The sequence below is a fragment of the Salvelinus namaycush genome, chromosome 18 (genome assembly GCF_016432855.1).
Source record: "Salvelinus namaycush isolate Seneca chromosome 18, SaNama_1.0, whole genome shotgun sequence".
Lineage (NCBI taxonomy): Eukaryota > Metazoa > Chordata > Actinopteri > Salmoniformes > Salmonidae > Salvelinus > Salvelinus namaycush.
The window spans coordinates 16565330-16591861 of NC_052324.1; the positions used below are offsets into that span (position 1 = coordinate 16565330).

The 26532-nt window shown below is 45.9% G+C and overlaps 1 protein-coding gene across 2 annotated transcripts in view; it reads left to right on the forward strand.

Annotated features, from left to right (window-relative positions):
* Nucleotides 1-26532, forward strand: part of LOC120063158 (homeobox protein cut-like 2) — a 121170-nt gene that overhangs the window by 92769 nt on the left and 1869 nt on the right. The window contains exons 5-20 of one of the 2 annotated variants that reach the window (XM_039013353.1): nucleotides 9373-9513; nucleotides 11161-11311; nucleotides 11564-11640; nucleotides 11724-11790; nucleotides 17558-17606; nucleotides 18357-18461; nucleotides 18701-18883; nucleotides 18983-19041; nucleotides 19128-19176; nucleotides 19423-19513; nucleotides 19656-20309; nucleotides 21607-21723; nucleotides 21916-22769; nucleotides 23130-23295; nucleotides 23499-23801; nucleotides 24958-25146. In XM_039013353.1, the coding sequence (XP_038869281.1) occupies nucleotides 9373-9513; nucleotides 11161-11311; nucleotides 11564-11640; nucleotides 11724-11790; nucleotides 17558-17606; nucleotides 18357-18461; nucleotides 18701-18883; nucleotides 18983-19041; nucleotides 19128-19176; nucleotides 19423-19513; nucleotides 19656-20309; nucleotides 21607-21723; nucleotides 21916-22769; nucleotides 23130-23295; nucleotides 23499-23801; nucleotides 24958-25146 (3255 nt within the window). The remainder of the gene's footprint in view (nucleotides 1-9372; nucleotides 9514-11160; nucleotides 11312-11563; nucleotides 11641-11723; nucleotides 11791-17557; nucleotides 17607-18356; nucleotides 18462-18700; nucleotides 18884-18982; nucleotides 19042-19127; nucleotides 19177-19422; nucleotides 19514-19655; nucleotides 20310-21606; nucleotides 21724-21915; nucleotides 22770-23129; nucleotides 23296-23498; nucleotides 23802-24957; nucleotides 25147-26532) is intronic. The other variant, XM_039013354.1, reaches the window with a different exon arrangement.

Sequence of the window (26532 nt, forward strand, 5' to 3'; positions counted from 1 at the left end):
CACCCCCTGTTCCCAGAGTGGATCGCTCCAGGTACACCAGAGGACAGTCAGTTGGCTGTGGTCCCTCACTTTATTAGTCTCCTCTCCTATAAACACATCACTGTGCTGCTTTCCCACCAGTCTCCAAACAAACGATCCAGCTCATGTATTTTTTATGTTTTGACAGACGCAATTATTCTTAACACACCGTGCTCGTTAATCTTAATGCCGTTATTACTATTCATTGGCAGACATTTTTTTTCTCCCTCTTATTTAATTTGAAAGGATCCCTCCATCCTGGCTGTCTGCTGACACTCACAGGCCGTTGGTCCAATCAGAGCGGCCGACAACAGAGTTAATGAATGCAAGAGGAGAGCCAGGGAGGGGGAGGGGACAATATGACCTGTTGTATCCAGTTAACAGCAACGTTTGGTGTCAGGTATCAGTTATCCACAATAACAAATCAGTTATTGGAATAGGTGCCAATGATGATGTCAGTTGCATAATGTTGGACACGCATGACACATGTTATGATGCTGCTTTCATATTCTCAGTTCATATGAATGTTATAGACAGAGCGTATGCATCCCTGACACAACACAGGGCTACCCTGAACATGCTCTCAATAGAGAAGGTTTTAATCACATCCCAATTTGTTAAAGCAAATGTGTATCTCACATCAGTGTGTTTACGAGGAGGAGAATGTTAGTGTATGGGAAGAGAGGAGAATACATGGCTGGAAATGGTGTGTGTGTGCGTGTGTGTGCGTGCGTGCGTGCGTGTGTGTGTGTGTGTGTGTGTGTGTGTGTGTGTGTGAGTGAGATTTGGGTTTTGTTTTTACTGTAAAGTCAGCAAGTGTATCAAGCTCCCGCTGCTGAACAAGATAGCTATTATTATAGTTGTGGTGTGTCTGGACTTAGAGTGGCACTGTTTCCTGTGACAAAGGATTACATGTAGTATGACAATGGCAACCTTTACCGGTGATGGATTCTGGGTTCTGAATAGTGTTAATTATCAGGAATCCTATTGAAATATTGAGTGCTATGGTCTAGAGGGGCTACACCAGAAGTTAATGGTTATCTGTAGGAGGAATGTATATGGTGGAGGCAATTAAGCTTGGAATGTACTGAGTGCAAGGAGATGATCATATGTTGGCAGGCACTGATAAAGATGGGGAGCTGTGGATTAGTGAGGAAGGGGGTCAGGGGGTCAGGTCAGGTCACATTAAGGGAGAAGTGTCACGTTCCTGACCTGTTTTCCTTTTTCTTGTATTTATTTAGTTGGTCAGGGCGTGAGTTGGGTGGGTTTGTCTATGTGTGATTTTCTATGTTGGGATGTTTGTGTTCGGCCGGGTATGATTCTCAATCAGAGACAGCTGTCATTCGTTGTCCCTGATTGAGAATCATACTTAGGCAGCCTGGGTTTCACGTGTGTTTTGTGGGTGTTTGTTTCCGTGTCTGTGTTTGTTGCACCACACGGTACTGTATCGGTTTATGCACTTCGTTTATTTGTTTTGTAATTCAGTATTCAGTTTCGTTTTAATAAATCATTATGAACACTAACCACTCTGCGTATTGGTCCGATCCGTCTCGCCTCTCCTCGTCCGAGGAGGAGGAAGAATATGACGATAGCCGTAACAAGAAGGAACAGTTTATTGCCTGTATCACTTAACTTCCTGCCAGGTAATAAAGATGTAATGTTTAGAGAGAAGGAGGAGACTCCACCCAAATTGGGCAATATATATATATTACCACTGGTGTGAATATTTATTTTGTCTTATGCAGCTGCATTGACCCAATGGGTGAATAAACTTGGTTTAAGCTTTACTAATTATCCGTGAGTTTTAATAGGTTAATTTAGAACCTAACACCGGTGTCATGAACAGTCAGTCGTACAGGGCATGCTCTTTGAAGCAACTCCAATGCATCCTCTGCATTTTATGGGGAACAGTTGAAATTAGTGCTCTGAGCAATGAGAACACCTTGAAAATGTAATACTAAAAATGTAATTATTGGGTCCCCAAGCCAAAATGTCACACACCACAATCATAATGTGCATTTCCATGCATTTAAGACATACAGTTGAAGTCGGAAGTTTACATACACTTAGGTTGGAGTCATTAAAACTCGTTTTTCAACTACTCCACAAATTTCTTGTTAACAAACTATAGTTATGGCAAGTGTGCTAGTGTCAAGTGTCACCGGACTGATGACACGCTCTTCAGGGCGAGTGCGGGGAGCCGGCACAGGACGTACCGGGCTGGGGATGCACACTGGAGGCCCGGTGTGTGGAGCCGGCACAGGTTTCACCAGACTAATGACACGCTCTTCAGGGCGAATGCCGTGCAAAATACACCAAACCAACATCTCTCTCCGCTCTCTCTCCTCCAACAGCTCCATCGACTCCCCGACGGTCTCTGGCTCTCTCCGCGGCTCGACCAACAGCTCCTTGTGCCCCCCACAAAAAAATCTTGGGGTTTCTGTGGCCGCGGACCCTGGTGTCGTCGCTGTCCTTCCAGATTCCTTGGCGACTCCCTCCAAGGAAGGGTCTCGCATCCTCCCAAGATCTCCTCCCATGTCCAACTCACTTTTGCCTCCATAGCACGCTGCTTGGTCCTTGTGTGGTGGGATATTCTGTCACGATCGTCGATAGGAACGGACCAAGGCCCAGTGTGAGTTGAGTTCCACATACTTTATTTCTCAGTGAAACGCTCTCTATGGTCAGGGCGTGACAACCTCTCAGGAAGGAGACACGTTTTTTCTCCTAGAGATGAACGTACTTTGGTGCTAAAAGTGCAAATCAATCCCAGAACAACAGCAAAGGACCTTGTGAAGATGCTGGAGGAAACAGGTACAAAGTATCTATATCCACAGTAAAACGAGTCCTATATCGAGCAAGGAAGAAGCCACTGGTCCAAAACCGTCATTAAAAAGCCAGACTATGGTTTGCAACTGCACATGGGGACAAAGATCATACTTTTTGGAGAAATGTACTCTGGTCTGATGAAACAAAAATAGAACTGTTTGGCCATAATGACCATCGTTATGTTTGGAGGAAATTGGGGGAGGCTTGCAAGCTGAAGAACACCATCCCAACCGTGAAGCACAGGGGTGGCAGCATCATGTTGTGGGGATGCTTTGCTGCAGGAGGAACTGGTGCACTTCACAAAATAGATAGCATCATGAGGAAGGACAATTATGTGGAAGTATTGAAGCAACATCTCAAGACATCAGTCAGGAAGTTAAAGCTTGGTCGCAAATGGCCCCATGCATACTTCCAAAGTTGTGGCTAAATGGCTTAAGGACAACAAAGTCAAGGTATTGGAGTGGCCATCACAAAGCCCTGACCTTAATCCTAAAGAAAATTTGTGAGCTGAACTGAAAAAGCGTGTGCAAGCTCTGTCAGGAGAAATGGGACAAAATTCACCCAACTTATTGTGGGAAGCTTGTGGAAGTCTACCCGAAACGTTTGACCCAAGTTAAACAATTTAAAGCCAATGCTACCAAACACTAATTGAGTGTATGTAAACTTCTGACCCACTGGGAATGTGATGAAAGAAATAAAAGCTGAAATAAATAATTACCTCAACTATTATTCTGACATTTCACATTCTTAAAATAAAGTGGTGATCCTAACTGACCTAAAACAGGGAATTTTTACTTGGATTAAATGTCAGGAATTGTGAAAAACTGAGTTGAAATGTGTTCGGCTAAGGTGTATGTAAACTTCCGACTTCAACTGTATATTCCTATGCCCCATTGTCGACAAAATATTAGGCCCCCCCAAAAATACTTATTTGTTTAGATTTTCACCTCTATACTTTTTTGATCAGTCTAAATAAACTACTTCCTCTTCACAGGATGTGAAAAACAGTGACAGTTTCCATGACTGAGTTGGCTCTCCTGAATAGCACCTCTCTCCTCATCTCTCTCCCTCCTGTGTGAGCATCTCTGACTCTGCGGTTACGTTTGAACCTTGGTGTTTGTAGCTGTCGCTTTGAGAGGAGGAACGGGGCCCTGTCGCCAGGAGCGTAGCCCTGAGATTGGCGCTCCAGGTGTTTGCTCTACCCCCTCCCCTCTCTTTACTCACACACCTCCCTCAGGATCACCTCACCTCATCCCTCTCTCTCTCTCGCTCTCCCTCCGTCTCTCCTGAAGAACACAGTACCTTTCATCTGAGCAGGGAGCTCACTTACTGTGTGTGTGTGTTTGTGTGTTGTATGTTTGTTGGGCCCTTCGCAGGGCTGAGGTCTGCATTAGTTGAAACGTTGGGGCAACAGTGCTAGCTAGTGGTGACCAAATACTACTGCATGGTACGGGTTCCAGGACCAGGTACAACTCCACACAATTCCATCATGGCTTTATGACTTTATTGCACAATGAATATTAATGTATTGAAGTCTCCTTGGCCTGCGAGATTGTAAGTGCAGTGCGTATTGAAGTCAGTTAGTAATTTCCTTTGGCTCCAAGGTTGTAAGAATAGAGCATTAATTAACCTTTGTGATTTGACCTTAATCTATTCAAAGAATTATTGTTCCCTTATAGCTCCTTGTATACACTGAGTGGATAAAACATTAGGAACACCTTCATAGTATTGAGTTGCACCCCTTTTGCTCTCAGAACAGCCTAAATTTGTTGGGGCATGGACTCTATCAGGTGTCGGAAGCGTTCCACAGGGATGCTGGCCCATGTTGACTTCAATGCTTCCCACAGTTGTCAAATTGGTTGGATGTCCTTTGGGTGGTGGACCATTCTTCACATACACGGGAAACTGTTGAACGTGAAAAACCCAGCAGCGTTGCAGTTCTTGACACAAACCAGTGCGCCTGGCACCTACTACCATACCCCGTTCAAAGGTACCTAAATATTTTTTCTTGCCCATTCACCCTCTGAATGGCACACATTCTGTACAATCCATGTCTCAAATGTCTCAAGGCTTAAAAATCTTCTTTAACCTGTCTCCTCCCCTTCATCTACATTGATTGAAGTGGATTTAACAAGTGACATCAACAAGGGATCATAGCTTTCACCTAGATTCACCTGGTCAGTCTGCCATGGAAAGAGCAGGTGTTCATAATGTTTTGTCCACTCAGTGTACATTGGCAGACGCTGGAGAGAGAGGCTTATTGAGGCCTGTAAGGCATTGGTTTTTTTAAATAATAAGTGTGGTGCTGAGTACATTCCATCAGAAGATGAGAGGGAACTTGGAGAGCTGTGTGTCTACGCTCTGTTTGTGGCAGTATCAAAAATGAAAGCATATAAAGAAGTTGATGGAAAATGAAAGCTCTTTTGGGCAGGACGAGATTCTGCACAAGTGATTAATAAGAGCAGTAATAAACAAAGGCCCAGGAGATGTTTGAGGTGCTTAATAATGCATTATGTTCATAAAAGAGCTGGGCCTCTCCAATGGATCCCCGTGGAGCAGAGACCCCAGAGGGACCGGCAGAGTGTGTGCTCAGAACAGAGAGGAAGTGTGTGTGCGTGGGCATGTGAGTGTGTGTGTGTGCAGAGATACTGTAAAGGGTATGACTAAAACTCAAGCTCTGAAGTGTACAGGAGATGAATAGTTTCAGTTGTGTTTTTTCTGTTTTTTTTTTGTGATTGTTCACCGAACAGTTATTTTGTTATTGTAACAAAAAAAGAACAACAAAACATGAACGCCAACCCTTTCAATTAAAGTTAAAGAGTGGCTGAATTATATTCTACCCTGATATTCCTGTTTATGTATATTTCTAAGAGCTTCTTTTTACATTTTTTTGTAAAAAGTTGTAGAGATGTCCTTCAGTCTGCCAGGCAAAGGCATGTGTGGAACACAGACAAAAGAACAGGTTAAAAAGTTAGTCTTTCAGATTGTCTGTCAGCACACAGTGAAAGACATACTTCTTTCACCATTTCTCTCTCTCTCTCTCTCTCTCTCTCTCTCTCTCTCTCTCTCTCTCTCTCTCTCTCTCTCTCTCTCTCTCTCTCTCTCTCTCTCTCTCTCTCTCTCTCTCTCTATAGCGATCTCTGTTTCTTTCTCTTTCTCTTTCACTCTGTTCTCCACATACAAGTCAAAGGGAGAGACTTGTTCTGTGCTCTGAATATTGTGCTAGTGAAAAGACAGCACAGAAACGGACTGTTTTTACTGTAGCATTTTCAAATTCTTTCATTTGTTTTCTGAATTAACATTTTGTTGAAAACTATTTCATCGTAGCTACAAAAATCTTTATAATCTAGGTTGAAACAAGGATAGACATTAAAGAATTGTACCTTGTGAGCGTGAGTGACTGTGTAGTTGTTAAAATAATAGATTACTTTGTTAAAGACTATTAGACTTCAGTCAATGGAAGTGTTCCCACACAGCCACATTGGATGCAGACTCCCGTACTCTGTAGGTAGAGTATTGGTTGTTTACTTTTGGTTTAATTAAGAAAAGATACAACTTTTTTCAAAGGTAGCCATTTTATTGGTGCACTTTGTCTTTGAAGGTTGGACTAAGGACTAACTGTTCAGTCAACCTAGTTTCGGGCCATGACAATACACTACTCATGTACAGTGTTACGGTTTGTTGCAGCAGCAGGAAATAGTGTTTTTGGAACTTGAAGACCACACAGAGAAAAACAACACAAAACAAGACTGTTTTGTATGAAAAGAAAAAACCCTCGAAGCACAGCCTTGTAAATTAATTTGTTCATGTTGTATGATGGGAACACAGCTGGCCTCATTAACATGCGCACAACAAATAATTATAGCGTTTTTTCGCCTTCTCTCCAGCCAGCCAGTGCTTGGCTAATGGGCTTGCTGGGTTAATTATGTCAGAGCGTAATTACACAGAGCCCAGGGAGACGTAATGGTGCACCCCGCTGAGCCCACACCGCCTAATGACAGTGTATCGCTGACAGGGCAAAGACGGACCGTCCCAACACACCTGCTTGTCTTGGCTCACACCACCCTCGTCCACGCCCACCCACCACCACTGCCCACCCAGACACATCCTTGACCTGTCTGTCCCACTGTCCCAGCCACAGTCCAGACAGTATTTATGTGGACAGTTCACACAGTGGGCCCTGGCCTAACCTGGTCTATATCCAACTCCATAGAAACAACCATAGGAGCTGGCTATCAAGCATAAACATATCTGTTGTGACCATGCTAGCCATGGCCTGTTTACCCTGGGCTGTCAAGGAGCAGCACCCAGAGAGCTGCCCCCTGCTATGGGATGAGCAATAGCAGCGTAATACCTGACCAGCGGCCGCTAGGAACCAGCCACGGAAGCTCATTATCTCATCTGTAACACTGATGCAAACTCAATGTAGATGATGAGACCACACACACATAGATTCTATGATAGCCCTACCCTGGCTTACTAGTGTAGTGACTTTGCTAACACCACACAATACCACCAACATATGACCTACTCACAGTAGATAATGGTGGGGGATGATGATGGTGGTGTGGGGGGGAATTCTAGGTATATTGGCAGTATGGAGTAAAATTCAAGTATTCAATCTTTTATAGTAAGGATTTACTGTTAAAGAAATGCTCTTAAAGGAATATCCAGCACAACTTATTAGCAACATCAATTAGCAGTCCTGTTCTCTTCCGTTATCAGCAGTCTTCTTTGACACTTCCCCCAACTGTAGCCCGTCTTGTAGAGCTACACCCTGGTCCCTCTGAGAGTACCCCTGCTGCTCTCATCTTTGACTGGGTTAATTTTGTATACAGGGCTACCATATATCCCTTCACTTTTTTTGCCTAGCCACTGATTGATCATCCCTGCTTGTCCAAGTGTGAGAGATCCCTTACTGTAATCTCTGCACTTTGATCATGGAAAGTTAAAAGGATATATGGAAAAGAGGCTGATAAAGTGATTTCTGTGACAGTGGGTCGATGTGAAAAGCAGTGTTTTAAGTCGTTCTGTTTGTCTAAGAAGAGCTCTGCTCTTAAGTTTGATGTCCCATGTGACTGATGCAATATCTCCAGTGTGGGTGTAACAGTGAACACAGACACACAGGAGGCTCAGTTGACTGTAAACGGTCCTGGGGAAGAAATGGTTCAATCAATTATCTTTGTCCGAGTGTTTCTGATGAAACTTCAGATATGTCAAATGGTTATGGAAGTCTTTTCACAAATTGCTAATTTTTGACAGCTGTGTTTCTGTGGCCTGTTTCGACTTGGCTGTCTAGTCTCAGTGGTGTCTGTTGAAGTGTAAACGTCTGTGGTTAGGCTCTCTGAAAAGTCAGTTCAGTCTGTGCCCATGTTGAAGAAAGGATATGATCGCGATCCACAGAGGTGCAGAAAGACGAGCGCATGAAAGCTGCGGGAGAAAAGTTTGTGCAGCAAAGCAGCGATTTTTCCCTCCTTGGAGTTTTGAAAGGCTGGTGTGTGTGTGTGCAAGAGTGTGTGCGTGTGTGTGTGTGTGTGCGTATCTCTACATCCTCCCTCCCTCCTTGTCAGGCAGCTCCCCTGAGCCCCTCTCTCTGTGCTTTGGCACTAGAAGTCACCTCCTTTGGTGTGCGGCAGGCAGGTACACAACAGGAGCAGCTCTCCCTCTCAGAGCTGTTGAACTTTTCGGGAAGGGAAGAAAGGGAACGGGAAGATTAAAAACAGCCCTGTGATGTGGAGTGCCGAGCCACCTCCTGAGAATTCCTGGCATAATAATTTAAATGATCAAATGACACAGAGGAGACTTGTTAGCAGAGAAACAGCCTCCTAGTTGGCCCCATGGGGCCCAGGCTGCCGCACATGCATTGCAAAACAGCTCCTCTGTTGTGCTAAAGAATCAGTCTTCTTTTTCTCTTCTTTTCAGGAGCAGACTTTTTCCAGACTTTGTTGGATTTGTTTGGGTGTGTATTTGGGACTGAAGTGCGCGTCAAATTCTACTGCAGTCTATGCGGCTTTTTTTGACATTCATTTATTGGTGATGAGTTCCATTGGATTTGATCTTAGTAGTTTAGTCTATTCATGTCATTAGGGCCAGCCTGTGAGATTTCTAAGGCATCTCATTGGAGTGAATTCTAGAGTCCCTCTTTGGAACAATTTCTCAGTCTCCTACTCTTGGTGCTGTTGTGCAGGAGAGCATATGATAACTGTACTGTCTTGTGCAGAATATGGTATAGTATATTTTTCTTTTAATATGCTATTTAAAAGTTCATTTTCAACATCCTGACATCAGTTGTATAACAGGAGACATATTTTGACATCAGCAACAAGATAATTGTGATATCTCATTATATTTGATCAAATAGATAGGCAATGGAATTCACTTGACTGATGTGTTGAACTTTTGACTTTAGTAATCCACTTCAGCATTTGAATTACCACTCAATATTATGGCTGTGTGGTTGTTTTGCATGGAGTGGTTCATAGAAAAATGTAACATTTCTCTCCATCTTGTTTGTCTTTTTGCTCTCAGACCCAGTTCCCGTTCTTGAGGCCACACACACCCTGGAGGAGAGGCTGCAGCAGCTGCAGAGTTCGGCCCCAGACAGCGAGGCCCTGGTCAGGGAGATCAGCGGGCACTGGAAGAGACACCTAGAGGGCCTTGACAAGCCAGGTCAGACCAGAGCCACAGCCACCAGCCTAGTCTCATAGACTAGACGTAACATAGTAAATGTAAATCCGGGACCCTCAAATTAGTATGATATGTTATGTTTGGTATGGTTACATAAGACAGATGGTTACTTAAGCCAAAAACTAAAGTAGGGTGGTTAGTCGGGGTGGATGGGTGCGCGTATAAAGCGAACGTCGAGCAACCCAATGATTGCGAGTTCAAATCTCATCACGGACAATTTAGCATTTAGCTAATTAGCAACTTTTCAACTATACTGAAAAAAGATATAAATGCAACATGCAACAATTTCAAAGATTTTACTGAGTTACAGTTCATATAAGGAAATCAGTCAATTGAAATCAATTCATTAGACCCTAATCTATGGATTTGACATGACTGGGCAGGGGCGCAGCCATGGGTGGGCCTGGGAGGGCATAGGGAGCCATGTCCAGCCAATCAGAATGAGTTTTTCCCCACAAAAGGGCATTATTACAGACAGAAATACTCCTCAGTTTCATCAGCTGTCCATGTGGCTGGTCTCAGATGATCCCGCAGGTGAAGAAGCCGGATGTGGAGGTCATGGGCTGGCGTGATTACACGTCGTGGTCTGCGGTTGTGAGGCTGGTTGGACGTACTGCCAAATTTGCTAAAATGATTTTGGAGGCAGCTTATGGTAGAGAAATTAACATTACATTTTCTGGCAACTACTCTGGTGGACATTCCTGCAGTCAGCATGCCAAATTGCACGCTCCCTCAAAACTTGAAACATCTGTGGCATTGTGTTGTGTGACACAACTGCACATTTTAGAGTGGCCTTTTATTTTCCCCAGCACAAGGTGCACCTGCGTAATGATCATGCTGTTTAATCAGCTTCTTGATATGCCACACCTGTCAGGTGGAGAAATGCTTGCTAACAGGAATGTAAACAAAGTTGTGCACAACATTTGAGAGAAAGAATCTTTTTGTGCGTATGGAAAATGTCTGATATTTTATTTCAGCTCATGAAACATGGGACCAACACTTTGCATGTTGTGTTTATATTTTTGTTCAGTATACCAACTACTTTTTAGCTACTTTGCAGCTACTTAGCATGTTAACTAACCTAACCCTAACCCTTTTAGCTAACCCTTGCCCTAACTCTTTAACCTAACTTCTAACCTTAACCCTAACCTTAACCCTAACCTCTAGCCTAGCTAACGTTAGACAGCTAGCTAACGTTAGCCACCTATCCATCTAGCTAGAATTCTTTACATATTGCATGTTTTGCAAATTCGTAACATATAATACGAATTGTAATTCGTAACATATCATATTTAATGGGTGATGGATATCCACAAATTAATACATACCATATGAAAGGTAACATATCATACTAAATGGAGTGTCGTGGTTTACGTACAAAATAATAAGAAATGCTCTGAGACCAGGTTGCAGCCATAGCCCTGGCCACAGAATGGGCCCAGGCCTAGCTCACTGCTGCTTGATTGTTCAAAATTTCAATTTCAAAGAAAAAAAAATCTAAGAAACTATTTTTGTTCTACAAACAATCCACTTTTATCCACACACGGATGTCTCTGTTCCATGTGGTCTCCGTGGCCTCTCACCTCAGATGATCACAGCACTCATCTGTACTCTGCTCCCTATCCACAGGAGACACAGAGGAGGACCCAGCAGCAGCAGAGTCAGGACCTGGGGAGGCATCGAGCTGGACAGCTGGTGTGATGACTCCAAACAGCAAACAGGCCCTCAGAGTCACAGGCTCACCTCAGCAGAACCACCAGGGCCAGAACCAGACAGAAGGGTTAGAAACACAGGCCTGGTCCTTGCCTCCCTCACAACCTTGTGAACATGATATGATGTGTACATGATAAAAGCAAAAAAGAGGACGGCCCCCAGCCCGTCAGTCATACTGCACAATGACAATAGACCTGGATGTAATCACATTTAAACCTTAATCTAATGGGTGGAAACAGAATGTAATACTGTATGTGTGCTGTATGCCTGAGAGTATGTAAGCATGGTCATCTTTGACATTGCGTCTCTCTTCTCATAGGGAAGCCGAAGACACAGATGCCACTCTGGCTGACAGACTGGGTGAGGCCGAGGAGAGGATCAAAGTGCTGCATTCATGTGAGTGTTTTGTCCGGTGGTCCTTTCTGGACACAGTGAGGTGAAAGGTCATCCTGACTAATCATGTTCCTTTATCTCTCTAGCTCTGAGCACAGCCCAGACAGATCTTCTGGACCTGCGGTGTAAATACGACCAGGAGAAGGCCAACAAGTAAGAGCCTGCTTATATCTCCACTCTCCACTGTCTCTCAACTTCTCTGTTCATGTAACCCACTCAGCCTATGTCCATACTGTGGTATATGCTTGTTCTCTAACATGTTCCCTAACCCTCATTTACTCTACTCATGATCTCTCCATCTATACTAATGCAGGTCCCTACTGAAGGCCCCTACTGCAGGCCCCTACTGCAGGCCCCTACTGCAGGTCCCTAGTCGGGTCCCTAGCCAGGTCCCTAGTCAGGTCCCTAGTCAGGTCCCTACTGCAGGTCCCTACTGCAGGTCCCTACTGCAGGTCCCAACTGCAGGTCCCAACTGCAGGTCCCTAATGCAGGTCCCTACTACAGGTCCCTACTGCAGGTCCCTAATGCAGGTCCCTACTCAGGTCCCTAATGCAGGTCCCTAATGCAGGTCCTTACTCAGATCCCTAATGCAGGTCCCCACTGCAGGTCCCTAATGCAGGTCCCCACTGCAGGTCCCTAATGCAGGTCCCCACTGCAGGTCCCCACTGAGGGTCCCCACTGCAGGTCCCTAATCCAGGTCCCTACTGCAGGTCCCTACTCAGCCCCACCTATGCATACACCACTATGCTCAGCCTTCTCTCTTTAGCCATGCTTGCTCTACCCTAATTCACACATGGTCACTCTCCACTGTAATGTACCCATGTCCAGTCTGAACCTTCAGAATGCCATTGTAAAAACAGACCTGGGCTGCAACTGAAATTACACCCTATTCCCTATATAGTTCACAAATTTTGACCAGAGCCCTATGCATGTAGTGCACTATATAGGGAATAGGGTGCCATTTCGGATGTTACTGTGGTGTGACTCACCGACTAATGCAGGTGGATGGATGGGAGAGCTCTGTGTTGGCCTCCTCTGTCTGACAGCCAGAGCCTTGCCTTGCCAGGCCTCAAGAAGAATGGCTTCATTTAAAGATTGCTTCAGAAAACACTCTACCTTGTCCTGAATCTGTGAGCGCTATGTATCCAGCTCAACGGTTTAAATGAATGTGAAGTTGTATGAAGGATGTCGATAGACATTCAAAGTAAACACTCCTTTGTTTGGGTTGTGCTGCGGACGGAGCACAGTGAGCCGGTGCTAATGGATTTTCTCCCAGGCTTAATCCATGGTGCAATTGAACTGTAGTTTCCAGACCCACCGCCATCCATTCTGCTGGATTTGAAGAATTTTCCATTCGACTCCCCTTTCATGTTCAGCAGCTGTTCACAGTGACGGCTCGTTAGCTCTCTGTGAGGGGAGAGAGGAAGGATGGTTGTGCGTTGGTGTTAGGGCCACTGGGCCAGTGCTTCGTTTGTGAATGGCTTGGCTTGTAGTTAGTGAATAGGTGATGAGGAATACATCCTATATGGGTTGTACGATGAGTGGGTGTTGTCCTCAGCTGCCTGTGATAGGCTAATAGAAACACTAAACACCCCCCCTGGTCCAATATCACCACTACCTCTCAGGACTCATCCCCGTGGCTCTGTGTCGCTAACTTCACCTCCTATTACTCTGATTGACTTTTTCCTTGATGTTAATAATAAAGGTGATTTGGCTGTTTTGAGTATCTGAACAGTTAATCAATACAAAGCATTTTTTCCATACTGCTCAAGTTCATTAAATCTGAATATGACACCTGTTACCTTTTTCTGTCAGCGTGGTTCCATCCATCCTGGGCTTATTGATGTGGCCTGGTCTCTGCCCAGAGCTTCTGGACTGTATTGCACACCACACCACTACTAATTAATATAGAGAACTATTGATTTATTTGAATTTTTAATGGGCCTGGTTTTACTATTGTTTCACCCCCCCCCCCCCCCCAAAAGCAACGCTCTGTGACTATTCAGAATGGGTTATAAGTCATGCAGTTAAGTTGTTTGTGTCATTAATCTTCCTCAAACAAGCCCATAATAACCAGCAGTGAGATGAAGGCACTGTGGGGGCAGACGGAGGTGAGGAAGAACATGGTTGGTTTGAAAATAGTTTGTTTGATAGTGAACAATATCACTGATTTGCTCTCAAAACACATTTAGTGAAACGGAAAGGGGTTTCTTTGTCCTGAAAACTTCAGAAATCTTTGCATATTTTAATCAATTTCACAGTCCTAGTTAATTCATCTTTCTCCACATTTTGAAAATCATCTCCCATGTGTCTAAAAAGAAACTTTTGAACTTCAAACAAACCTCATGAATAATCAGTCTATTTATATTGGACTTCTGTGATTGTTAGATGGATGGAGGCATGTAGGAAGGAAATCTCCAAAGAAAAGTATTGTATCGATCAGACATGCAGTCCGTTTCTGTCTGGTTTTGGTTGTACTGTAGTGAGCTATGTGAGGAAATGCTTTGTTTATGTTGTGTGTGATTTAGTGTGAATCGTTTCAGAAAAGTAAGGGGTTTGATAACGAGTTGATGATTAGGTGATTATACCCTCCAAGCCGGTGTTTGGAGGATATATTGGCACGGGTGTTGTTAGGCCCTAGACAGTGGATTGCGCAGTGAGATGGAACAGTAAATAGGCATTTCAACATCATAGGCTTAGCCGGTGGTAATTTGTGGACTAGACACCGGCTGGAACGCGGTTTTAACCAATCAGCATCCAGGATTAGACCCACCCATTGTATAATTAAGTGATAATGCCCTCGAAGTCGGTGTTTGGAGGATATATTGGCACGGGTGTTGTTTTTAGGCCCGAGACGAAGCCGAGATCTGGCAAACTGTGCCAATATATCCTCCGAACACTGGTTTCGAGGGCATTATCACTTTTGTACAATGGGTACCAACCAATTCAAATAATGATTGACATATTTAAAAAAATATATATATACACTGCTCAAAAAAATAAAGGGAACACTTAAACAACACAATGTAACTCCAAGTCAATCACACTTCTGTGAAATCAAACTGTCCACTTAGGAAGCAACACTGATTGACAATACATTTCACATGCTGTTGTGCAAATGGAATAGACAAAAGGTGGAAATTATAGGCAATTAGCAAGACACCCCCAAAAAAGGAGTGATTCTGCAGGTGGTGACCACAGACCACTTCTCAGTTCCTATGCTTCCTGGCTGATGTTTTGGTCACTTTTGAATGCTGGCGGTGCTCTCACTCTAGTGGTAGCATGAGACGGAGTCTACAACCCACACAAGTGGCTCAGGTAGTGCAGTTCATCCAGGATGGCACATCAATGCGAGCTGTGGCAAAAAGGTTTGCTGTGTCTGTCAGCGTAGTGTCCAGAGCATGGAGGCGCTACCAGGAGACAGGCCAGTACATCAGGAGACGTGGAGGAGGCCGTAGGAGGGCAACAACCCAGCAGCAGGACCGCTACCTCCGCCTTTGTGCAAGGAGGTGCACTGCCAGAGCCCTGCAAAATTACCTCCAGCAGGCCACAAATGTGCATGTGTCAGCATATGGTCTCACAAGGGGTCTGAGGATCTCATCTCGGTACCTAATGGCAGTCAGGCTACCTCTGGCGAGCACATGGAGGGCTGTGCGGCCCCACAAAGAAATGCCACCCCACACCATGACTGACCCATCACCAAACCGGTCATGCTGGAGGATGTTGCAGGCAGCAGAACGTTCTCCACGGCGTCTCCAGACTCTGTCACGTCTGTCACATGTGCTCATGTGCTCAGTGTGAACCTGCTTTCATCTGTGAAGAGCACAGGGCGCCAGTGGCGAATTTGCCAATCTTGGTGTTCTCTGGCAAATGCCAAACGTCCTGCACGGTGTTGGGCTGTAAGCACAACCCCCACCTGTGGACGTCGGGCCCTCATACCACCCTCATGGAGTCTGTTTATGACCGTTTGAGCAGACACATGCACATTTGTGGCCTGCTGGAGGTCATTTTGCAGGGCGCTGGCAGTGCTCCTCCTTGCACAAAGGCGGAGGTAGCGGTCCTGCTGCTGGGTTGTTGCCCTCCTACGGCCTCCTCCACATCTCCTGATGTACTGGCCTGTCTCCTGGTAGCGCCTCCATGCTCTGGACACTACGCTGACAGACACAGCAAACCTTTTTGCCACAGCTCGCATTGATGTGCCATCCTGGATGAACTGCACTACCTGAGCCACTTGTGTGGGTTGTAGACTCCGTCTCATGCTACCACTAGAGTGAGAGCACCGCCAGCATTCAAAAGTGACCAAAACATCAGCCAGGAAGCATAGGAACTGAGAAGTGGTCTGTGGTCACCACCTGCAGAATCACTCCTTTTTTGGGGGTGTCTTGCTAATTGCCTATAATTTCCACCTTTTGTCTATTCCATTTGCACAACAGCATGTGAAATGTATTGTCAATCAGTGTTGCTTCCTAAGTGGACAGTTTGATTTCACAGAAGTGTGATTGACTTGGAGTTACATTGTGTTGTTTAAGTGTTCCCTTTATTTTTTTGAGCAGTGTATATATTTTGATGAATTTATTCATACTGTTTCATCTTTCCACGAGATATAGTCCGACACAAATCTAGGGTTGCTACCCAAGCCGGCTGGTTGTTCATTCTATCGGTTAGGTTGCCAGAGATGCAACCCAGTCGTGAAGTATTTTTATTCTGTATCTATGGACGTGACCCAGTCATTAGTTAATGTTCCGTTCTTATCCCTTTTCTTGCTAGCTAGCCAACTTGGGCTAACACAGTCACGTCAAACAGTGCAGCCAGAATAACCGAAAAGTAGCTGCATTTTCATTTGTTTATGCTATTTCCTAATGACATTAACATAACAATGAGCTAGCTAGTGATGCGGGATTTCACCTGGTATAGAAAATGGTCCCTCTCGCCAGGACACTATTCAGAGAACCTAGCCATCTACACAGCTAACACAATCCCTTCAAATGCTGGAAAGACAGCAAACTAGCTGCATTTCATTTAGTTAGACCTGTTTTTCTATTGTCATTTCTTTGTATATATCCATAAAACTTATGCTGATTCATGATTTCGAGAAAAGCTGCCTGCCTGTCTGTCTGTCTCATCCCAACTCTTGACACATTCATTCCTATGAGACAGCTGGAGATCAAATGTCAATATTGAAACAATGTTGCAAATGTTGGAGAGACAGACAGCAAGGTTTATACAAATCTCTGCTGTTGGAAACCAAACGCTTGTCTAAAAGAAAGGGGAGATTATGTCTAGATGCTTTTTTACAGTGGAGATCAAGTTTATATGTTGCCTGTTTGGGCTGATGAGACAGTGGATTGCGCAGTGAGATGGAACAGTAACTAGCCGTTTCAACGTCATAGCCTTAGCCGGTGGTAACTTGTGAAATAGACACCGGCTGGAACGCGGTTTTAACCAATCAGCATCCAGGATTAGACCCACCCGTTGTATAATTAAGCAATAAGGCACGAGGAGGTGTGGTACAGTATATGGCCAATATACCACGGCTAAGGGCTGTTTTTAGAACGACACAAAGCGGAGTGCCTGGATACAGCCCTTAGCCGTGGTATATTGGCCATATTCCACAAACCTTCAAGGTGCCTTATTGGTATTATAAACTGGTTACCAACGTAATTAGAGCTGTAAAAAGAAATGTTTTGTCATACCCATGGTATACGGTCTGATATACCATGACTGTCAGCAAATCAGCATTCAGGGCTCGACCCACCCAGTTTATAATGTGTTATAGACTCATGTTATATGTAGGTGTGAGTATTGTGCTGTATGGTGTTGCCCTACATTGAGGTCAGACGTCAAGGAGGGTGTATAAATCATGCTAGACTAGGCGATTGCCCCCTCAGTAACCCACTGGCTGGTTCTGTTTGTGTTCCAGGGCGGAGGAGGTCGGTGTGATCATGATGAATCTTGAGAAGGCAAACCAGGTGAGTGAAAAATGCCGTCCTGTTGGCAGCCCTCTGAATAAGATGCTTCTTCGTTAAGATAATCACTCCTGTAATCAAGCCTCCTGTTTAATTAGACACCCTGCATCCTGCAGCCCCCTTGCCTCTCCCTACCCTGCCTCCCCCTCCCTGAGCTCCTGTGATTAGAGGTGGTAAACCCTGGCCCCCGTCTGTGGGTGCTCCACGGCACCACTGCAACACTCAGTAGAGGACAGGAGAGACTGCCAAGCGCGATTGATGCCGGAGTGCCGTGCGCTGGGGCTCGTACCTACCTCATTGCCTTAATTGCTTCCTTTCCTTCCTAGTGATTTCTCTTCTCTCTCTGTTTTCTCTCTCTCTCTCTCTCTCTCTCTCTCTCTCTCTCTCTCTCTCTCTCTGTCATTCTTTCTCTTGAACCTTCTCTTTCTCCTTCTCTCTCTCTCTTTCTCTCCGCCAGCAGCCCTTAGTTAAATTTTCTCAAAATGAATCATTAATTAGCAGCCCGAGTGTGACGGAGCAGGTAAACAGTCTGGGAAGAAAGTACACTGACTAAACAGTCCTCTCAGGAATATCGAGTTGCGCTCTTCTGCCGGTGGTCCTCCTCTATTTATTTCGTTTCTGAAGGTCTGTCCTCAGATTGATCTGTCTGTGCTCTTCAGGACCAGTTCATCTATATATCTGCTGAGTGACTGACAGGTTGGCTGTGTCAGTGTTCTGTTGTGTGAGTTGTAATGCTGTGATGTTTGGTTGTAGAAAGCAGAAATGGCCCAGAGGGAGGTGGAGAGGCTAAAGGAACAGCTGGCCAGTCCCCGGAGCGCCACCCCAGGGAGCTGCTATCCACCAGAGGGCACTAGTGGGGTGAGGCGAGACCACATCCTCTTCTGTTCAGATCAATGTGTTCCTCGATCCCCCCCCCCCCCCCCCCTTCAAATTCATTGAAGCTTCACATCATAGATCTTTTAAGTGTGGGAATTCTGGACGGTATAATTTTTGCCTTTTTCAAAAGGAATTCTCACCTTCCATTTATTTACCCTTCAGTGTCTTTGACTCTTTTTGACTGTTTCCTCTCACACACTGTCTTTCTTTCTTCCACTTAGGAGAGGGGTGATGTGTTGCCATCCAAGCTGGAGGTTAAGCTGATGGCTAAAGACCGAGAGATCCTCAGGCTACTGGAGAACGTACAGAGACTACAGTTCGCACTACAGGAAGTCCAAAACATCTCAGCCAATCAGATCATAGAGCTGGAAAGCCAGCTGGCCTATAAGACAGAAGCTATTGAGGTAAGTCCTACTGCACACACTCAAATGGCAAGAGGTATGGACCCACCTTCTTGTCGGTGGAGTTTGCTGATATATGCTTCCTCTCTTTGACTGTTTCAGAGATTAGAAGCTAAACTGCAATCCCAGTTGGACTATGAAGAGATTAAAACAGAACTCCGGTGAGAAAAACACCCATCGTATTACAATATCTTATATATATATAAACACTATATAATATTCTTACTGTTGTTTTTTCCTCTTGTAGTATCTTGAAGGTAATGAAGCTGGCCTCAACGAATGGTAGTTCGTCCCAGGTGAGATATATATTGAAGTTCGGCTTTGTATTGCCTTGTTGTTCATAGCCCAGCATTAAACAAAATAGTTTGCTTCTTAACGAAACAGACCTTTGGTTTCCTCTTAATGTTCCACTGCTGTCGGGGAAGAAAACGTTTAGCATTGCCATTGAATGCCTCAGTGAGCGTCATACATTGTAAGGATATCTACAGCCACTATAATTGATTAATCGAAATTGAACAGCCTGTGTGTGTGTGTGTCACCAGGACACTGCAGAGGCTTTTTTGCGGGACAAAGAGGCCTTTCTTCCCTCTCCCAAGTACCTGATGGATAAGGCCAGAATCTTACACAACAATGGTGAGGCAACAGTATCTATGCCTATGACATCTAATTGTAGTTCTTGAAAGCTGTGTGTATTGTAGTGTGTTGGCTCTATGCAGCTGTAAACCCCAGTGGCTGTGAAAGTGCTGCTAATCGGAGTGTGACTCTGTGTCTGCAGATGAGGACCGATCGGAGGAGTCAGGCAGGGAGTCAGACAGGGAGTGGGGCAGGCCCTCAGGGTCCTTCTCCTCAGTCTCCCAGGTGGATGAGCGTACCTCTGCTAGCCCTGGTCCCCCCACAATGGACGTCTCCTCCTCTAGCCACGACCTCCCTCGCCCCTTCTCTGTGTCCCCCTGCTCAAGGGACAGGCTGTCTGCAGACCACGTCGTCCACAAGCAGCTCCTTTCCTCCCCACTCTTCAAGAAGGAATCCGGCAGCCCCCTCATGGCCTTTCCCACCGCCCTGTATGCAGCCAAAGTCACCCTAATGTCAGCCAATCAGGGACCTGCAGGGGCCGGCGGCATCGAGGCCGGCCTGCCCAGTGACCAATCGGAAAGCGGGAGCTCCACTGCGGGTGATGACGACCAGTTGGAGACAGCAGAGATTGCCTTCCAGGTCAAAGAGCAGCTGTTGAAGCACAACATCGGCCAGCGTGTGTTTGGTCACTATGTGCTGGGCCTATCACAGGGCTCGGTCAGTGAGATACTGGCCCGACCCAAGCCCTGGAGGAAGCTGACAGTGAAAGGCAAGGAGCCCTTCATCAAGATGAAACAGTTCCTGTCTGACGATCAGAACATCCTGGCCCTCAGGACCATCCAGGTCCGACAGAGAGGTGAGTGGACTGGACAGTTGTCACTGGCTTGCCTCTGAAACTCAGCAGGGTCGGTCCTGGGTGGTCCCTGGATGGGAGACCAGATGCTGCTGGAAGTGGTGTTGGAAGACCAGTAAGGGGCAGTCTTTCCTCTGGTCTAAGGTGATCCCAATGCCCCAGGGCAGTGAAAGGGACATTGCCCTGCGTAGGGTGCCGTCTTTCGGATGGGACGTTAAACGGGTGTCCTGACTCTCTGTGGTCATTAAAAATCCAATGCCACTCATCTAAAGAGTAGGGGTGTTAACCCCTCATGACTAAATTCCCAACCTGGCCCCATTCCATCATGGCCACCTAATTCCTAATTGGCATATATCATCTCTCCACCTCTCCACAAAAATGGTTGCCATGCATCACCCAAGTGGATGCTACACATTGATGGTGGATGAGGTGAGTTTCCCACCACTATGTAAAGTGCTCTGAGTAAAATGAAATAATATCAGGCATTAATTTACTGTACATGCATTTAATGTGCTAAAGCAGAAGGTTGTGTATTGCGGTAGCAGTATTTTTATTTGAGGATTTTATTAGTGCTGTGGGATAGAGCAGAGTTGGCCACTCTGTCTCTCTGATGAGTTTTGAAAGGTTGGTGGTTTAGTTTCTGGGCCTCTGCATTTAAACCGTTTAATCTCCCTGGGCTGCACTTTTAACTTCTTCATTTGCATTTGACATTTTAGTCATTTAGCAGAGACTCTTACCCAGAGCGACTTTAGTGCATTCATCTTCAGATAGCTAGGTGAGACAGCCACATATCACAGTCATAGTAAGTACATTTTTCCACTAAAGTAGCTATCACCAAAGTCAGAGCTAGTAAGGTGGAAAAAAAGTTAAGTGTGAGTGTTAGTTCTCTGGGGGGGGGGGGGGGGGGGGGGCTGTGGGATTATTTAAGATACTCTGCTGTCCTAGCTTCAGGGGGAGGCTGGTTCCACCATTGGGGTGCCAGGACAGAGAAGAGCTTGGACTGGACAAGGCGGAAGCTTCCCTCCCATAGGGATGTGAGGGCCAAGAGAACAGAGGTGGCTTCCTCTCCCATGTTTCTTGTGTTACTTTTAAACTTTGTTTTCTTCCCAGATTTCAGAGCTTTTGAAAGTTGAGCTTGCCGTATACCGCAACCTCAGACGCCAACATCTCAAAGGCAGCCATTGATCTTCCAGTCGAAAGCAAAGCCTTGGAACTGCTCTCTGATCAGCCATCCCACTCACTCACTCGCTCTCTCTCCCCCCTCCTTTTCTCTCACTCTCTGTTACCCTCTCTGTGGTAGGGAGCATCACTCCTCGCATCCGAACTCCTGAAACTGGGTCAGACGACGCCATCAAGAATATCTTGGAGCAGGCCAAGAAGGAAATCCAGTCCCAGAGAGGAGGTGTGTCTGGAACAGGTTATGCATCTACTCTTTATTCAACTGTGCTAGGTCAGGTCACATTTTAGATTATAATTATTTTCGTTTGTACATTTTGAGAGCAATTTTCATTGATGGCAGTTGACGTTTTTGAAGTTGGTGTGGAGTGTGTAGTCGTAGAGTTCTCTGTAACGGTTTGTGTGTGTTTGTGTGTACGTGCACGATCTGCAGGTGACATTAAATCGTCCCTGGGCAGCCCCTCCGGCTTGAGCAGTAATGGGGCGGGCGGCAGCTCAGACGACACCATCAAGAACATCCTGGAGCAGGCCAGGAGGGAGATGCAGGCACAGCAGCAGGCCCTGATGGAGATGGATGTCTGTGGCAGGGCCTCTGCCACCAGCGCTGGGCCCCAGGTGGAGCGCCTGGGGCTCCCTGAGCCTTCCAAGGTCCTGCCTTTACCCACCTTCATCAAACAGGAGGAGGGGGGCACGGTGACCGTGTGCATGGCCAACCCCATCAGCAGCCCCCAGACCCCCCTCAGTGTCCTCTCCCCCGCCGCCTTTGTCCAGAACATCATCCGTAAAGTCAAGTCGGAGATCGGTGAGGCGGGGACTTACTTCGACCAGCACTGGTCTGTGGAGCGGGGGCCCATAGGCATGGTGGGCGGCGTAGGGGGCGGCAGCTCTCGGCCCTTCACCTCAGTGTCTCCCTCCCTCTCCTCCTCCTCGTCTTCGGGCCCCTCGGCCCTGCCCCGGCCCTGGCCCCGGCTGGAGAACGGAGAGTGTCTGCCCAACAGTGAGGAGGCGTCTGCAGCCGAGGAGGACACTGGCTCGGGGATGGTACGGTCTGTGGAGGTAAAAGTGGAGTCAGACGTGTCAGTGAGTGGGGAGTCACCCGGCCCTGGTCGTGGCCTGTCCTATTACCCATCGTACCTCCCCCGCACACTGAAGCCCACCGTGCCGCCGCTGACGCCGGAGCAGTATGAGATGTACATGTACCGTGAGGTGGACACCATCGAACTCACCCGGCAGGTCAAAGAGAAGCTGGCCAAGAACGGCATCTGTCAGAGGATCTTTGGTGAAAAGGTTTGTGTTCACTTCACTCCATGCTTCCTCTAAAAAGGTTGACATATTTTGGATAACTTAATGTGTCTCAATAAGTAATTTGTGAGGCCTCTTTCTAAGCCAAAAATGATTAAGATGTATCATGTGAATATGAAACTGATTTTGAGCATGTGTAATCAAAGCTTGTTCTTCAATTCTTATAGATTGTGTGCTTCTGCCCTCTAGTGGTTGTAGATATTCACTTAAAAATGGGCCCTTAGTGAAGCTGATGTGCCAGTCAGCATTTTGTCATGTCTCGAACAGATACCAAAGAGGTACTGAAATTGTTGCATTTGCTCAGTAGGAATAACTTGATGTTTATCCTGTGTATCCTCTCCCCAGGTGCTTGGTCTGTCTCAGGGCAGTGTGAGTGACATGCTGTCTCGGCCCAAACCCTGGAGCAAGCTGACCCAGAAAGGCAGGGAACCCTTCATCCGCATGCAGCTGTGGCTGCTGGACCAGCTGGGCCAAGCACTCACCCAGCTTCCCAGCCAAAGCCTCTCTCAAGGTGGGCCGCTACACATCACACACTGCAGCTTGGGCCTATTTATTTTATACAAGTAATACTTTGTATACATGTAAGTTATGGTCAATAAGAGTACGAGTGTCTTTTCTAGCTAATCAGCTGAATAGAGAAGGTCTCTTTGCTTCTTTATCTGTTGCTCTGACTGATGATTTCACCCTCTGATGTTTTGTGACTACCGCCCATAGATAAAAGCCCAGTGACGGCCCAGTCGTCGCCCTCCCCGCCCCCCAGCCCAGAGGAGAGCCACCCCAGCCCATTGGTGGAGCCCGTCAGCCTTACCCTGGAGAGCAGCAAAGAGAACCAGCAGCCTGATGGCCTGGGCCTGATGCCCCCCCACCCAGAAGGAGGGAAATCCACCCCCAGCCTGCTGTCCCTCCACCAGCCCCACACCCCCCTGGGCATCCAGGAGCTGGTGGCAATGTCCTCAGAGCTGGACACATATGCCATCACCAAGAAGGTCAAGGAGGTGCTAACAGACAACAACCTAGGTGAGTGTAAGTTGTTGTCTCTGGATATGGCTTTTAGGAATGAGTGTGGGATTTATGTTGTGGTGAGTTAATGTTATGTGTTGTGGTGTCCACTAGGCCAGCGGACCTACTTTATGTGTGCTTTGGTTGGAATAGAGTATGTCTGTCAATGTGTGTGTTAACTTCCTGTGAAACTGGAGGGCGCGCAATTCAAATATTTAATCATAAATATTATGGATTTTAAACATTTAGGTAAATATAAGTGTCTTATATCGGCTGAAAGCTTAAATTCTTGTTAATCTAACTGCACTGTCTGATTTACAGTAGCTATTACAGCGAAAACATGCCATGCAATTGTTTGAGGACTGCGCCCCACATCAAAATATTTTATCACCGGCACAGGTTTCATACATTCACATATAACAATTAAATATTCACTTACTTTTTGAAAATCTTCCTCTGATTTGTCATCCAAAGGGTCCCAGCTATAACATGTAGTGTCGTTTTGTTAGGGAAAATCCTTCTTTATATCCCAAAATGTCAGTTTAGTTGGCGCCATCGGTTTGAGTAATGCACTCGTTCAACTTGCAGAGAAAGGAATGCGAAAATCTACCCCTAAACTTTATTCAATAAGTCAAAATACATTTCTATTTACTCCTCAGATACCCTAAAATGTAATAAACTATAATATTCTTTTCTGAAAGAAGTATGTTCAGTAGGAAACCGATTTTAGCAGGTGCGTAATGTCTTCATGGCGTGCGCAAACACGAATTTCCAAGACTGTGTCCCTCAACAGTTTTAGTAATTTCTTATTCGTTTTTGAAGTTACAAGCCTGAAACCTTGAACATAGACTGCTGACACCCTGTGGAAGCCATAGGAATTGAGCTAATTTTCAATATGACCTTTCTCTTGCATTTCTAAGAGGATGGTCTCTCTCAAAAAAATGTATCTGGTTGTTTTTTCTTTGGATTCTCTCCTATCATATCTATTGTGTTATATTCTCCTTCATTATTTCTACAAACTTCGTAGTGTTTTCTTTCCAATGGTACCAATTATATGCATATCCTGGCTTCAGGGCCTGAGCTACGGCAGTTTACTTTGGGCACGTCATTCAGGCAGGAAGTGGAGAAAAAAGGTGCCTAGCCCTAAGATTAAACTTTTGTTTGTGTGCTCTAGGCCAGCGGCTGTTTGGGGAGAGTATACTGGGCCTCACCCAGGGCTCAGTGTCAGACCTGCTCTCCAGGCCCAAGCCCTGGCACAAACTCAGCCTCAAAGGCAGGGAGCCTTTCGTCCGCATGCAACTGTGGCTCAACGACCCGCACAACGTGGACAAGCTGAGGGACATGAAGAAGATGGAGAAGAAAGGTTGGTCTATTTACAGCATGTTATCTGCAAATGATGCTCTGTTATCAGGGTTTGCATGTTAGCAGTATGTGTATTTGCATTTAGCCAGTCATACAGTAGAGCACTGTGTGGATGTACCAATAGATGTACAGTGCATTCGGAAAGTGTTCAGACCCCTTCCCTTTTTCAACATTTTGTTATCTTACAGCCTTATTCTAAAATGGATGACATAATTTCCCCCCTCATCAATCTACACACAATACCCCATAATGACAAAGCGAAAACAGTTTTTTTTTTACATTTTTGCAAATGTATAAAATTCAAACAGAAATACCTTATTTACATAAGTATTCGGACCCTTTGCTATGAGACTCGAAATTGAGCTCAGGTGCATCCTGTTTCCATTGATCATCCTTGAGTTGTTTCTACAACTTGATTGGAGTCCACCTGTGGTAAATTAAATTGATTGGGCATGATTTGGAAAGGCACACACCTGTCTATATAAGGTCCCACAGTTGACAGTGCATGTCAGAGCAAAAACCAAGCCATGAGGTCAAAGGAATTGTCCGTAGAGCTCCGAGGCAGAATTGTGTTGAGGCACAGATCTGGGGAAGGGTACCAAAACATTTGTGCAGCATTGAAGGTCCCCACGAAACAGTGGCCTCCATCATTCTTAAATTGCAAGACTCTTCCTAGAGCTGTCCGCCCGGCCAAACTAAGCAATCAGGGGAGAAGGGCCTTGGTCAGGGAGGTGACCAAGAACCCAATGGTCACTCAGACAGAGCTCCAGAGTTCCTCTGTGGCGAAGGGAGAACATTCCAGAAGGACAACCATCTCTGCAGCACTCTACCAATTAGGCCTTTATGGTAGAGTGGCCAGATGGAAGCCACTCCTCATTTAAAGGCACATGACAGTCAGCTTGGAGTTTGCCAAAAGGCACCTAAAAGACTCTCAGACCAGACAAGATTCTCTGGTCTGATGAAACCAAGATTGAACTCTTTGGCCTGAATGCCAAGCGTCATGTCTGGCAGAAACCTGGCACCATCCCTACGGTGAAGCATGGTGGTGGCAGCATCATGCTGTGGGGATGTTTTTCAGAGGCAGGGACTGGGAGACTAGTCCGGATTGAGGGAAAGATGAACGGACGAAAGTACAGAGAGATCCTTGATGAAAACATGCTCCAGAGCGCTCAGGACCTCAGACTGAGGCCAAGGTTCAACTTCCAACAGGACAACGACCCTAAGCACACAGCCAAGACAACGCAGGAGTGGCTTTTGGACAAGTCTCTGAATGTCCTTGGGTGTCCCAGCCAGAGCCCGGACTTGAACCCGATCGAATATCTCTTGATAGACCTGAAAATAGCTGAGCAGCGACGTTCCCCATCCAACCTGACAGAGCTTGAATGGA